This window comes from Lontra canadensis, unplaced genomic scaffold (genome assembly GCF_010015895.1).
Source record: "Lontra canadensis isolate GAN:19392208 unplaced genomic scaffold, GSC_riverotter_1.0 scaffold41, whole genome shotgun sequence".
In the NCBI taxonomy this organism is placed as follows: domain Eukaryota; kingdom Metazoa; phylum Chordata; class Mammalia; order Carnivora; family Mustelidae; genus Lontra; species Lontra canadensis.
In genome coordinates this window covers 3,018,096-3,032,614 of record NW_022631035.1, presented here as the reverse complement: position 1 = coordinate 3,032,614, position 14,519 = coordinate 3,018,096, and the positions used below count along the sequence as shown (strand labels likewise).

Here is a 14,519-nt window from a genome sequence, read left to right as displayed (position 1 = left end):
GCCTTCTCGTGGAGGTCAAACCAGGTCAAATCAGCCCCTGTGCTTAGGGGCTTTCCAAAAGTCTGGGAAGTCGGTCCCCCTGACACAAACTCTGGTGTGGTTGAAAGGGGCTTATTATGAATAACAAAAGACACCTTTAGGGCTCTTACACGTAGGAAATTTCCAAGAGTTTAGGAGGTCTGTGCCAGAAATGAAGGCCAAATATACACTCCTTTTTTTTTTTTTTAAGGTTTTACTTATTTAATTGAGAAAAGAGAAAAAGAGCAAGAAGCGGGGGAGGGAGAGGGGCAGAGAGAGCAGGAGAAGCAGACTCCCCGCTGAGCAGGGAGCTCAACACAGGACTCTATCCCAGGACCCTGAGATCATGACCTGAACTGAAGGCTGACACACACTCCACCGCCTGGGGGGCGATTCCAGGTGCCCTCCCCCCCACACCCCGCTCCAAGTAGGCATTTATTACTATCAAATCACAACATCACAGAGCCCCAAGCAGACTCAAGCACGTATGGACACTGAGTTTCCAGAAAGGAGCCCTGCAGAGCACTGGACGAGGGCGAACCTTTCCAAAAACCACAGAATGACTAGGGATCCGTGTGGTAAAAAAATAAGACGGGCCCTCCTCCCCCCGTCATAAACAATGACTCCAGCTGGGCTGCAGGTCTGAAGGTGAAAGGCCCAACAGTAGCACTTCTAGAAAACAATCGGACGGAGCGTTCCGCGTGGTCGTGCATTTGGGGTAGGGAAATACATTTTGAGAAACACATGAAAGTAATAACTACAACAGATGAGACTGATGAATCCTCCTGCAGAAAAATCCAGGGCCGTCTGGATGGCACAGGGAGAAGCTAACAGAATTCGCGTTGTCTTCAGAACTCGATGGAAATGTTAGTGCTGCCTAAGGACACCTGCGGGACGCGGTGGAACCATTCTCAGAGAGACATGCATTCCCCCCCAACCCCCCGCCCCGGCTGCATTTGCACAAAAACAAGAAGGATTTACAAATAAGTGAACCCAACTGTCCACTTCTGAAACCAGAAAAAGAACAGAATAAATCCAAAGAAAATGAGAGGAAAGAAAATACAAGCAGAGGTAGGGAAAGAGAAAACAAACCAAAAAAGAGAAGAGACCCAAGTGCTGGTGTTTTGAAAAGACTAATAAAATAGACCGTCCCTCGGCAAAAAGTGGCAAGAAAAAAAAGAGAAGAAAACACAAATAAACAACATTGGAATTAAAGAGAGGGCATCACTGAGAGAAGAAAAACTATGATCAGGAAGGACTTAATACCCCCCCATTTGAAAACCTCTATGAAATGGACACTTATCTAGGAAAACATTTATTAGCAAAACTGGCCCAGGAAGAGAGGAAAATCTGAACATGCCAGAGACCAAAAACGGGAGATGACATGTTAAAGACCAGGGGCGTCTGGAAGTTATAAGTCTGCAAAATACACACACCCCACCCCTAAATGTGACGATTATTATCTAAAAATGTAGGAGAACCTCCTCCTGACCTTAACGCTGGGACAGCCCTCAACAGGAGAAAATAGCCAACTCATAAAACAATGTTAGTAATTTGACCATCTCGGATCTGAAATGCCGATCCTACCGGATACCTTCAAAGAGTTCAAAAGAAACAGAGCACACTGGGGCGCCTGGGTGGCTCAGTCGGTGAAGCATCTGCCTTGGGCTCAGGTCATGATCCAGCGTCCTGGAATCGAGCCCCGCACTGGGCTCCCCGCTCAGCGGGGAGCCTGCTTCTCCCTCTCCCTCTGCTCCTCCCCTCTGCTTGTGCTCTCTCTCTCAAATAAATTAAAAAAATTTTTAAAAAATCTTTAAAATTAGGGGCGCCTGGGTGGCTCCGTGGGTTAAAGCCTCTGCCTTCGGCTCAGGTCATGATCTCAGGGTCCTGGGATCGAGTCCCGCATCGGGTTCTCTGCTTGGCACGGAGCCTGCTTCCCTTCCTCTCTCCCCCTGCCTCTCTGCCTACTTGTGATCTCTGTCAAATAAATAAATAAATAAAATCTTAAAAAAACCAAATCTTTAAAATTAAAAAGGTGCGCAGCCCGTGTGTTTGCTCTGTCTACATGTGTATGAAGCAAAATGAAAGTATCTGGGACCCGTGACGCGCCCCCCACGTCGGCAAGGAAAACACCCCAGCGGAAGCGGGCGAGGGCTTCAACAGGGGTGGAAGAATTCATTTCCAAATGGCCGGCCGAGAAACAGAGCCGACGACGACGCACCCATCAGGTGAGCCGCAAATCCGTAAGCTAACAGCGCAGAGAGGCGTGCAGTGACAGTGACGCAGCCTGATCGGTGCGGGGAAGAGTATCGAGGCCGGAGCCCCTTTGGACCGGCTCCTGAGTGGCTGTCGAGTCCGGGAATGTGTGGGGATTACTGTGTCTGTGTCTGGAAAAGAAACACCAGCCAACCATGGGAGCCCAAGAAGGTTCATTTTCATTACGATGACATTCATTTTAACATTAAAAAACATGAAAGCAAATGCAAGCTTGCCGTGGACACGCCCCCGACCGGTCGGGGTAAGCAGCCGCTGGCGCCTTCAGGAGGCGATGTGTTCAGCAACGTGCAAACGCACGTTTTAGAGCAGCATAAATCAGCACTGCTCGACTTCAAAAATATGTCTGCAGCGGGACGGAAAAGATACGGAGTAATTGGTATAACACGATCCTGTTTTTATGAGCCACACACCACGCTCCAGGTGCCTACCTGTGCGTGAAAGGATTTACAACATCTGGAAGGACATAGGCCTGACCCAGGAAATCAGTGAAATGCAGGGGCGTCTCTGAGGTACAGGAGGCAGGGGACACGCAGGGCGGTGGGTTAAAAGGAACATTAGCTTTACCCAGAGCACTCTACATTTCCAGGAGGAGGAAATGGATGTCATGTGCGCGTAGGGACCCAGCGAGGGCAGGCACCCCACGTATGCCACTGCACTGTCGGACAGTGAGCTCAAGTCCACGGCCAGAGCCACCCAGGCAGGGCGTGTATGGGGGGGGGCGGGGGGGAGCGGGGGAGAGGGGCATGTCCTGGATTTTATCTGGAAATCCTACCAGGTTAAGGTTTTAGGGGGCCCAACCAGATCTCAGAGACAGCTAGAGCTCCAGCAGGGACCAATGTGACCTCAAGGCAGACATGCGGACCTCCAGGCTTGTCCTGATCCCCAGGGAGACCAGGAGCCACAAGGGTCCACCAGGAAGGCTGCAAGCTGGAGCCAACACGGAGGCCATAAGACCTGCTTTTCCCTGCCCCCCCCCCCAGACCAGAGGCCAGTGCTGTGCAAACAGAAAAGAGAGACCCGAGAATATATTTCCCCCCAGAAACGGAGCATCACCTAAGGGCTGTTTAGTATATCTTTAAGAACTATGTTTTGACGGTTAGGAGGAAAAGTTGATTTATTTAGTAATCGCGAAGCTGCAGATAAGTGCTTGTGAAGAGCTGGTTAAGTACAGCCCAGATCAAGACTCCCCATTCCCTGTGCTCACCTGATCACAGCCGGAGTGAGCTGTGTGGCCCTGCTCCCCCTTCTCCTGGCCAACTTTCCAGGGCTTTGCAATCTCTGTTCTCCCCTCGGACTGCTGTCTCCTGCTCCACAGTGGCCTGCCCTCCCTGCAGCGTGGCAGCCTTCGTCACCCTCCCACACTTGGGGTTTATGGAAGCTTGGGGTTGATGGAAGCTTGGGGCTTATGGAAGCTTGGGGTTTATGGAAGCTTGGGGTTTACGGAAGCTTGGGGTTTATGGAAGCTTGGGGCCTTCTACAGTTCAAAGTCTGCAAGCATTGTAAAGAGGCCCACTCAACTTGGGTTGGGCGGCACCTGCAGCCCAGCGCTGGACACTCCCAGCTGCACTAAGGGGTTTTGGTGGCAGAGTGAGGAGAGCCTCAGGCTAGCCCAAGATTTGTGCGTGGGCCCCAGTCCCATATCTGGCCTCCTTGGACTTCCTGCTTCTGAAAGGGAAGGTCAACCACCTCCATTCTGACCTCGGTCTGTACTTTCTGATTAAATTCTTCCTTGAGGCTTTTCTCCTAACTCAGGCAAAAGACCCTGCGGGCATAGCATCCCGTGGTAGGAACCGAAACTACCCCCTTAAGCTATAAGGACTGTCCTGAGCCAGCAAGACCCCGTGTGATCAACCCCCAGACGACGGTCAGCCTGGCCTTCCCTGCCCACCTGCGCGCACCCCCCACGCTCGTCGCACACTGTCCTCATTTAACCCTAGCAGTGTCTTCAGCACTTCGGAGACAAGTCTTTGAGATGCTGTCCTCAGCGGGCCTCTCGGAAGTAGACTCCCTTCTCGGTTCCCCATCACTCGTCTCTGCCTTTGGATTCCGTCAGCGGGCGGCGGCCGAGCCGGGTCCGTTTGGGACCCCCGGGGCCAGGGGCTCCTGCACCACCGGGCCCGCTGCGCCGCTCCTCCCCGCGCAGGCCTCCTTCCTCCGCATTTACCCGGGATGCTGGGTACGGGCATCCGGGAGACAGCCTCGGAGCGCAGACGTGGGGTGTGGGGAAAGCCCGTGCCCCGGGAACACGACGCCGCGTCTACCGGCCGTCCGTGCTGCTGCGAGCGGCTCCGGCCCCGGCTTTTAGGGGGAGCAGGTGGTCTCTGCAGGGGTTCAGGGATCTCCCAACCCCCCGCCCCGCTGAAAAGCCAGTTGTGCCTCCGCGTGGGCGCGCACTCAGCGCTCCTCCTCAGGACACCGGCCTCCTCTTCGGCCTTCCTCGAACTGGTCGCAACGTCCGTCCGAGCGCTCCGCTAACGACAGCTCTTGTCCGTGTTCACACCCGAACGAGACTCCGGACTTCATCTCCTCCGAAGATCGCCTTTGAACGGGGTCAGACGAACCGAATCTAACCGCCGCGGCTCACCGACTTCGTGACTTTCGGGACATGGCGCTTCCGCACAGAGGGCAGGTGGGGACCGCGCTGCGCAAGTCAGGGCGCCTGCGCAGCCGCGGCCCCGCCCGGAGCCCCGCAGCCCCGCCCGGAGCCCCGCAGCCCCGCCCGGAGCCCCGCAGCCCCGCAGCCCCGCAGCCCCGCCCCGAGCCCCGCCCCGCCCCGTCTAGGCCCCGCCCCCAGGCCTCCCTCCGGCTACAAAGTCCCGGCCACCCGCGGCTGCTCCCAGAGTGCGCGCAGGGAGTCCACCGGGTTGGCCGGGGCGGGGCAGCCGTACCGCGCGGTCCCTCCACTGGGCGGGGCGGGCTCCGGCCTGCGATTGGCCGGAGGCCGGAGGCGGGGACCGGCTCCGGCCTGCGATTGGCCGGCAGCGGCGGTGGGAGCGGCACCGTGATGGAGGCGGCTGGGCCGGTGACCCGAGCGGCGGCGCGCAAGAGGGCGCCCAGGATCCCGGAGGAGCCGGAGCGGCGGCCGGGGCAGCGGCGACCGCGGAGGAGGTGGGCGGGGACCGGCCGCGGCCGCAGTCGTGGGCGGGGAGCCTCGGGGTCCTCGCGCGTGAGGCGGGTGGGGCTCGGCTCGGCGCGGCGGGGCGGGCGGGTGGCACTGGCGCCCTCGCTGGCCCGGAAGGGGGTCGCGCCCGGAGCGGGGCCGCCGAGCTGGTCTGTAGGAGCACGTGGCGGACGGGGGAAGGGTGTGCGAGTGGAAGGAACGGAGCGGGCGCAGGCTCAGAGGCACGGAAGGGGCGGGGAGACCGTCGCGGTCCGCGCTTGGCTCCCTGTGGGGGGGGCACTGGCGCACCGGGGGGTCACCCGCACCGGACGGCCTGCTTGGCTCCCTGGGGTGCACTAGCGCACCGGACGGCCTGCTTGGAAACAGCGTCCCCAGTGTTGTTTAACCCCCCCCGAGAGGGAGACCAGGGCTGTTTCCGACTGGCCAGGGATGGCCGCGGAGTGGCTGCGGCCGTAGGGGTGAGAATGCTGGGCGGGCTCGCAGGCGCCCCGATGCGCGCTGGGCCAGGGGGGCCGAAGGACAGCAGGGTGTGGGACGGAGTTCTAAAGGAAGTGTTTTCCACCGCCCTTGTGCTCTGGTGAGGCCTGAATGTCCCTGACCCTCCACCCACCCAGCTAGTTGCAGGGTCCCCCACGAAAGTCACAAGAAGTGGCGCGGGTTTGGGGAGATTGAGAGAATTTCCACGCGGAAGCCCGCGGCCAACAGACGGCGGCTGGAGTGTCTTCTCACGTCCGCATGGTGATAGCTACTTCGAAAAGAAAGCCAGTTTATTTGTAGGAGGAGCCGCCAGTGTCCGGTGTTGGACGGAGGGCCGGCCGCGGCGCCAACACGGGCGGCTGCAGGAAGAAGGCGCCCACTCGCCCCTTTGGTTCAATGCGTATTTCCATAATTGGCTTCAGAATATAAGTCCGAGAACAGTACTCCCTCCCCTCGGCCAGTCTGCCTGCGCCTGGTGCGTGTGCTTGTCAGCATTCTTTTTCTTCATGCTTTTACTTAAAAAAACCTTTTTTTTTTTTTTTTTTAAACTTCCTCATTGCTTAGAATTGAGGAGCAAGAAGAAGCCGTCTTTCGTGAAGTGGTCAGTTTTACCCCGGAGCCTTTGCCAGGTGAGACGGACGGAGGCTCGGAACGCTGTCTCTGTGTTCACTCTTGGGGCTTTGGGCAGGCCCCCCCGGTCTAGTGTTTTCTCTCTGGGTCGTTGTCAGAGCATCTAGGGTCCCCATACTTTCTAATCAATTCCTCATTTCCCCCTCCTCTGACCAGCTAGATATTATGACAAGGACACCACCAAACCTGTCAGTTTTTACTTCTCTTCACTGGAGGAACTCCTGGCGTGGACGCCTGACGTGGAGGACAGTTTCAACGTGGCCTTGGAGCCCTCCGAGTGCCGGCAGCCCCCCTTGAGCAGCCAGAGGCCCCGCACCCTGCTGTGCCATGACATGATGGGCGGGTATCTCGATGACAAGTGAGGCTTTGTGAGGGCATCGCCTGACATTAATTCTGTTGCCTGAGACGGGGCTGGAGGGGAAGGAGGCAGGGAGAGGGACAGATGTGTGACAAAGAGCACTGGGGGAGGGGGAGTCTCTGGACCAGACTGCTCTGACTGGGCGAGGTGCCCAGGTCTCTGGTGTCATCTCTAAAGGACCTGGGTCAGGTGAAAGCTGGGGCCTCTGGCAGGCCTGACACCCATTTGCTTCTGGGGAGTGTGTGCCCTTAAAATCTGGTGTGCGGGGCAGGTCCAGCAGCTGGTACCCTTTCCACACTCCTGGGCCAGAGCTGTGGTTCTCCCCCGACCCCTTCAGCTCTGACTGTCCTCGGCCCATCAGTTCTGGATGCTCAGCTGTGACCCTCCCGTGTCCCTCCCAGCCAGGGGACACTTCCTCCAGAGTTGCTGCCCAGTCCACTTAGAGGTCTTAGACGTCTGTAAAACAGTCCTGGAGGGGACGATAGATGGGAAGGCCTAGTCCGAACTGGCCACCAAGGGACGGGCGGAGGCAGGAGGCGACATCTTGGGTGCAGCTCATGGTGACCAGCCCAGCATTGGGTGTAGGGAGACCGTTCTGCAAAAATGGTGCAGGGGCCGCGCTTGGAGCTTTTGCCTGAGCCCCGCCCCTTCGTTTTCGTCCTGCCCCGTCTTTGTCGAGGCTGACAACGCTCGGCCATCAGGTCCAGCAGTGACCACCAGCCCGTCCTGGGGAAGATGTTTCCCTTAATACCTCTTGATCTCAGGGTCAAGGTGCAGTCCCACTTCCCACTCTGCCTGGGGTCTACGCCGTGCCTGGTGCGTAGCCAGCATCCCGATTGCTGGCTGGGACTAAAGAGGAGCTTTCCCGGGGTGCCCGTGTCCTGGGTCCCGACTGCTCCGTGTGTCGCGCAGGTTCATTCAGGGCTCGGCGGTGCGTAGCCCCTACTGCTTCTACCACTGGCAGTGCATCGACATCTTCGTGTACTTCAGTCACCACACCGTGACCATCCCCCCCGTGGGCTGGACCAACGCTGCCCATCGGCATGGGGTCTGCGTGCTGGGTAAGAGCCCCGGGGCTCGCCTCCCACGCGCTCGTCAGTGCACCTGCCAGGTGACCAGCAACGAGAAGGCTTCTGGGGGCGAAGCAGTCCTCGCCTGGGGCTGCCTTGATCGGTTACGACAGGCAAGGGCCAACTTCTGGAAGCGACCAGGCCACTGGGTCACTGTCCTAACCAAGACAGTGCAGCTGTAGACAACAGGCAAACAGACGGGCTGTATTTATGAAGTGGGGGGGGGAGGGGCGGACGTGGCCCACAGGCCACAGGTGGCCGGTCCGTGGGCGCGGCTCTCTTCCCCCACACCCGCGTCAGTGGTTGGCCCCTTCACTGCCGCAGGGTCGGCCGCAGGGCGTGCGACTCCGCAGGTATCTGGGACGGCCGGTGTGGGAGTGTGTAATGAGCTTGCAGGCCGGGCTGCTGTGCTCTTGCAAGAGCCACGCTTTCTTAACTGCTGGGTTCGCCTGCCCTCGTTTCTCTCGGCCCTGGCAGGGACCTTCATCACCGAGTGGAAGGACGGTGCGCAGCTCTGTGAAGCCTTTCTGGCCGGGGACGAGCGCTCGTACCGAGCCGTGGCGGACCAGCTGGTCCTCATTGCCCAGTTCTTCCGATTCGATGGCTGGCTGGTCAACATCGAGAACTCTCTGAGTGTGAGCACAGCCTTCTCCTGGCACTTGCCCAGCCCAGGCCCCGCGCACTGTTCCTCCGTCGCTTTCCTCAGCATCACTGTGGCCGGTTAAGTGATACCTCTGTCCCTTCACTGAGGGACAGAACCTTCTCCGGCACCGTGTCCAGAATCCCTGGTTGGCTAAGCTTTGCCCTGCTGCCCTTTCAAGGCCTCCCTTTCCTCCTCCTCCGTCCGCTCTGCTGGGGCCGCGTGTGCGGCTGTCCTTGGCGCCGCCCTCCCCTTTCCTGGGGTTTTATTTTTTCTTTGTTGCTGTGCCCATGTCCTTCCTGCTTCAGAAAGGAAGGACAGCTGGGGCTCCTGCGGGGGCTCAGTCGGCTGCATGTCTGACTCTGGATTTCAGCTCAGGTCACCGTCTCAGGGTCATGGGATCCAGCCGCATGTCGGACCCTGCGCTCAGCAGGGACACTGCTTGGGATTCTCTAGATTCAATAAAATCTTTTTTTTTTTTTTTAGATTTTATTGATTTATTTGACAGACAGAGATCACAAGCAGGCAGAGAGGCAGGCAGAGAGAGAGGAGGAAGCAGGCTCCTCGCTGAGCAGAGAGCCCAACGCAGGGCTCAATCCCAGGACCCTGAGACCATGACCTGAGCCGAAGGCAGAGGCTTAACGCACTGAGCCACCCGGGCGCCCCTAGAATCAATAAAATCTTTTAAAATGAGAAAAAAAGAAAGTCAGGACAGTGGGAAACATCGGGCTGGATCCTCCTCTCCATGGCTGTGAGGTCAGGGGGCTCCAGGGACCCGGGGCTTCTTTGGAGTCTGTGTTTGCTCCTGGGGTTAAGCAGCCTCCTGTCTGTGCTGCGAGGGGCACTTCTGACCACGGCGGGGCGGGCCTCACCGCGGGTCTGCTCTGCCTCCCTCTGCAGCCGGCCGCGGTGGGCAACGTGCCCCACTTCCTGCGCTACCTGAGCGCCCAGCTCCATCAGCGGGTGCCTGGGGGCTTGGTGCTGTGGTACGACAGCGTGGTGAGCAGCGGACAGCTCAAGTGGCAGGATGAACTCAACCAGCACAACCGGTGAGGGCCGAGCAGGCTGGGGGCGGGAGTGCCGTCCGCCTCCCAGGGCCTGGGGCGCACGGCTGCCTGGGTCGGAGAGGCCGGGAGCAGAGTCGGAGACACCGGCCACCCGCCGGGAGGACCGGTGCCGCGCGGGCCGCGGGCCATGCGCTCCCGGCGGGCCCCCGCTGTCCGGAGCGGGCCGTGTTCTGGGCCTGGAGGCAGCGCAGTGTGGGGGTTCGGATGGAGGCGAGCCTCGGAAGGGCAAGGAGGAGGACCCCCAGGGTGGACAGCCCCCGGGGCCTCGCTGCGTCCCGGCCTCACCGCCCCGCCTGGCCGCCGCCTCCAGGGTCTTCTTCGACGCCTGCGACGGCTTCTTCACCAACTACAACTGGCGGGAGGAACACCTGGAGCGCATGCGCGGCCCGGCGGGGGGGCGCCGCGCCGACGTGTACGTGGGCGTGGACGTGTTCGCGCGGAGCAACGTCGTGGGAGGCCAGTTCGACACGCACAAGGTGGGTGGTGGCCCTGGGGGCCGGGGAGGTGGGCGCGGTGGCCTGCCTGCCCTCCGTGGCCTGTGTGCCTTCTGCGGCCTGGTTTTCCCGGGACCTTCCGTTCCCATCTGTGCTCCAGGGAAAGAGGCCGCGTGCTTCCCAGCGCCGGGACGCTGGGGCCCAGGACACCCGGCTGATGCCGCAAGGCCAGGCTGTGCCCTGGAACCCTAACTTCCAGCCCCTTCCTGCCATCAGGCGCTGCTTTTTACGTGGGTGTAGATGGACAGAAGCAGCTGGGCGACCCCCGCGCTCTAGCGAGCTGTTCCTTCTTCCTGGACTGTGGGCGCTGACGGGCGCCCAGCTGGGGGCTTAGAGCATCGGGTGGGCTTGGGGGGCACTGGCAGCGCACGCATCCACAGGCAGCTCAGGGACCAGGACCGGGTAAAAAAGCCAGTTTGGGGAATTTGGTGGTTTAATAATTAGTGAGATTTTTTTCTGGCAAGGCGAGTCCCGTGGGCAGTGAGGAGAGACAAGAGGGGCTTGCCGGGGCTGGGACCCCGGTGCGGGATGGACAGGGAGTTGGCTCATCTTCCGGACCCGCCGTCCTGCCCCTTCCGGTGCCATGGGGCTGCTCCTGCTCATTAATTAAGCTCTAAGTGAATAAATTATTCCAATAACCGAAGATTCTCTCCACCTGCTCGGAGTCTGGTAACGCGATGAGAGCTGGAGCGAGGGAGAGGCCCGTGCAGGCCGTGGGCGGGCCGCCTCCAGCGCAGACCCCGGCCCACTTACCGCCTTTCTTCCCCCCACTGCGGGCTGATGAGCTGCTGGGGTTGGAGCCCCCTTCCGGGCTGGGTGGGAGGCCTGGCCGGCCAGGCCCCGCTCTGCCCTGACTGCTGTCTCCCCAGTCGCTGGAGCTGATCCGGAAGCACGGCTTCTCCGCAGCTCTCTTCGCCCCTGGCTGGGTGTACGAGTGTTTGGAGAAGAAGGATTTCTTCCAGAACCAGGACAAGTGAGTCCTTCCCGTCCCAGGCAGGGGGTTGGTGTTGGCCAGATGGGGGCTCCGGCATTTTCTCTGGTTTCCCAAGATAGCTCAGGCCTTGTTCTCCACGGACCTTTGCTGCGCACATCGGGCAGGGCTGAGGGGCCCAGTTTGAGAGAAGCCAGCCGTCTTGGCCGCGTCCAGGCTGGAGGGTCCTGGCAACCCAAGCAGGAAGGATGAGGATTGGGGACCCCGGGGGGCCACCCCGCCGCAGACCTGCATCCCCCACACTTTCAGCGGGGGGGGCGCTCACTCTGGGAGGGATGCAGGGGCCCCGAGATGCTGGGAATGAGTTCGGGGTCCGCCTGCACCTTTCCCCGCAGGTTCTGGGCTTTGCTGGAACGCTACCTGCCCACACACAGCATCTGTTCTTTGCCCTTTGTCACCTCTTTCTGCCTGGGCATGGGGACACGGCGAGTGCGTTACGGACAGGTGCGTGGGCTTCCTGGTGGGCTTCGTGGTGTTCAGCTTTGGTTTCACCTGGGACACGTAGGGGGCTCCGGGTGTGGGAGACATGGTGGCCACGCTGCTCCCCCTGCACCCCTTGGGCCCTGTCGGCCCCCGGGCCTCCCTCACCCGGACTTGTCCTCCAGGAGGAGGCGGTGGGGCCCTGGTACCACCCCAGCGCCCAGGAGATCCAACCCCTGTTTGCGGAGCACAGGCTGGAAGGGGCCGGCCAGGGCTGGGTGAGGACGAGCTGCTGTCTGGCGGACGCCTGGCATGGGGGCAGCTCGCTGCTCATCCGTGGGGTGATTCCGCCTGAGGTCGGACCCGTGGCCGTGAGGTAGGTGAGTGAGTGGGGGAGAGATCTGTGACATCGTCGGCGTCCCCCTCGACCCTGTCCCTCACTGTCCTGGGCGGGTGGGTTGCAGCGGCCGGAAGACCAGAAGACAGACAGAGGGGGTTCTCGTGGTAGAAAGCACGTAACGTACCATTTACCGTACGTCTGAGGCATTTCTGAATGTGTGGTACGGTAGCGCGAGCTGTTTGCACGTCATTATGCTATCAGTCTCCAGAATGTTCTCGCCCGTCCCCCCAGCTACCACATTCTGCTGTTTCTGTGGGTCCGACGCCTTGAGAGCCTGCATGAGCTCACCCCGGCCCTCCTCCGGCAGGCTGTTCTCTCTGCACGTGCCCATGCCTCCCAAAATTTTCCTGTCCTTGGTGTATAAACTAGAAGGGCCCTCGGCTGTCGAGGTGGCATTGGAGCTCACCACGGGGGACGCAGGCAGCTGCTACGTGGGTGGCCTCTGGACGCTGGATGGTGAGAGGCGTAGGGCTTCGGCTTCCTGTGGCCCCTCTGTTTCAGGGGACGCCTTGGGGAAGCATCTAGAGAGCACACCAGGGTGTTGGGGAGCCGGGGCTGGGCAGAGGACAGGTGATGTCCTCCATGCTGCTGTGGGCCGGGCCTGGACAGGGAGACACGGGTCAGCTGCAGCCTCCGGCCTGCAGCCCCCACTGGGCAACACGGTTTGCTGTGTGGGCCTGGGTCCCTGTTCCACAGAGACTTGGGGAACGGGTCTCCTGCCTGCCATGGCATTGAGACCCTGGGGAGGGGGTTGGGGAGGCTCTCTGCCCTGTTCTCCTTCCCCCCAAGGCCTGGCACCAGCAGGGGGTCTGTTGGCCTCCAGGCCTCCCCCGCCCCCACTCCGTTCAGTGGACACCTCTCTGCGGTTTCCTTTGGATTCTTCTCATTTTCAAGTCCTGGGTCTCCTCCCCCAGCAGAAACCAGCTCAAGGCACAGCCCCCGGCCCCTCCGGGTGCCCCCCACCAAGCTGGCCAGATGGGTGGGCCGCTGCGGCCAACAGCTCCATGGGGGCTGGGTCCAGCGGTGAGTCTTTTCCTGTTGGGTCTCCAGCCTGGGAGGGCTACCTGCTGGGGGCGGGGGGCTTGAGGGAGGGGCCCTGGGTTGAGAAGCCCCAGAACTGGAGGGATTGGAGGGGCCCTGGCCGACCCCCCAGGTTTCCGGGCAACGCGGGGACATGAGCCCGGGAGGCTGCTGGGAGCGGTCCTGGCCATGACTTCCATCTGGGGTTCCCGCTGGCCGCAGGGCCCATGTCGGGATGGCCCTCTGTTCCCGCCACGGCTCCTGGCCTCTGAGCAGCCGGCCTCGAGGCACTGGGGGAGGCGGGCGCCTTGTGACCGGCCCGTCACCTCCCCCAGCTGCTACGAGGTGAACCTGCGGGACTGCCTCCTGGGAGACCTGCTCGTTAGCTTTGCGCGGCCGGCCGGCAGCCGGGAGGAAGCAAGCTTTGTCTGCAGGCTCGGGGAGATCCAGGTGGGCCGTGGGGTGCGGGTGTGGGCGGAGGGGCCTCTGGTCACACAGGAGGCTGAGGGCCAGTGGGGCGGAGTCCCCGAGGAGCGGGAGTGTGGGGCGGGCACCCCGCGCCGCCGGTGGGCGTCAGGGCGAGCCCTCTCTCTCCCACCAGGTGGTGGATGCCGACAGCCTGCTCCGCCCGCTGCCCCGGGTGCTGGCCGTCACTGTGTCCCGCGTGCACTGGCAGCCGGCCACGTCCGAGGAGGAGGAGGGGGGCGCCCCTGCCCGGCTGCGGCTCAGCTGCACCCTGCACTGGTCCTACCTCCTCTCTCCCATTCGATGCTTCCGGATCCACTGCCTCCCAGGGAGTGGTGGGGGCTCTCCACGCGGGGGGCCGCCAGGGCCCGACAAGCCCGCGCTCCTGGGCCTGGCCTTCGTCAACCAATACCGGGTAGTGGAGCTGCCGGTGGCAGCCGCGGGGCCTGGCAGGGACAGCCGTGTGCAGTTCCTGGTGGAGCCCGTCCCCAAGGAGGGGTTCCTGGTGCCGCAGGCCGAGTGGGGCAGGGCAGCCCTGCTCTACTCCCTGCCCCAGCTGTGAGCCAGCGCCAAAGCTGGCGTCTCCCCGCCTCTGAGCTCAGGGCCCCACGCGGTGTCTGGGAGCCCACGGGTGCCAGATGGCTGTGGCTGGGGCTGTTCAGTGGTGGATGCCGGTGACAGGAAAACCAAGAAGTCCGTTTGCTGGGCTGATGATTTCCCGAGGTTAATGAACTCTGTTATGTCTAATCCCTGTCTGGAGTACAGATTCCCAGGTACGAGGGACAGGGTTTGGGAAAGCTAGTCACACCAGCTCCCCGAAGGGTGTTTCCTAACTTGACAGGCTTACGTGGGACAGGAAGCCTCCCAGCAGGCCCTGGAAGCGATTCCCAGGGTGAGGGCTGGGGGCTGAGCGTGGCAGGGAGCTAGGACGTGGTGCCCTGGGGGCTGACCTGCTTCCCCTTAGGACTAGGGAGCCCAGGGCCCGGCCGGCACCAGGCTGCACACCCCACCCTGGGCCAGGTGGCCCGTCCTCGTCCGACCTCCCATGTTGTGGCTGGCTCCGTGTGCGGT

At 61.2% G+C, this 14,519-nt stretch overlaps 1 protein-coding gene across 3 annotated transcripts; it reads left to right on the top strand.

Annotated features, from left to right (window-relative positions):
- The first annotated feature begins 5,244 nt into the window (after positions 1 to 5,244).
- ENGASE (endo-beta-N-acetylglucosaminidase) lies at positions 5,245 to 14,195 on the top strand. 3 transcript variants are annotated; one of them, XM_032870461.1, is made up of 14 exons: positions 5,245 to 5,403; positions 6,458 to 6,522; positions 6,680 to 6,881; positions 7,794 to 7,942; positions 8,429 to 8,586; positions 9,492 to 9,640; positions 9,969 to 10,134; positions 11,022 to 11,125; positions 11,479 to 11,587; positions 11,749 to 11,939; positions 12,271 to 12,419; positions 12,878 to 12,986; positions 13,319 to 13,433; positions 13,585 to 14,195. In XM_032870461.1, exons 1-14 carry the CDS (start codon positions 5,300 to 5,302, stop codon positions 14,008 to 14,010), a joined length of 2,196 nt encoding a protein of 731 aa, XP_032726352.1. In that variant the 5' UTR covers positions 5,245 to 5,299; the 3' UTR covers positions 14,011 to 14,195. The 3 variants fall into 3 exon arrangements, with proteins under 3 accessions (XP_032726352.1, XP_032726353.1, XP_032726354.1); XM_032870462.1 differs by having other exon boundaries at positions 5,268 to 5,403; positions 12,881 to 12,986; XM_032870463.1 differs by having other exon boundaries at positions 5,367 to 5,403; positions 6,684 to 6,881.
- Positions 14,196 to 14,519: the final 324 nt, after the last annotated feature.

Excerpts from the sequence above, each read along its gene's own strand:
- ENGASE (XM_032870461.1), top strand. The coding sequence starts at position 5,300 with ATGGAGGCGGCTGGGCCGGTGACCCGAGCGGCGGCGCGCAAGAGGGCG. Across the intron at positions 5,404-6,457 it reads CAGCGGCGACCGCGGAGGAG|AATTGAGGAGCAAGAAGAAG; the intron begins GTGGGCGGGGAC and ends CTCATTGCTTAG. Across the intron at positions 8,587-9,491 it reads ACATCGAGAACTCTCTGAGT|CCGGCCGCGGTGGGCAACGT; the intron begins GTGAGCACAGCC and ends CTCCCTCTGCAG.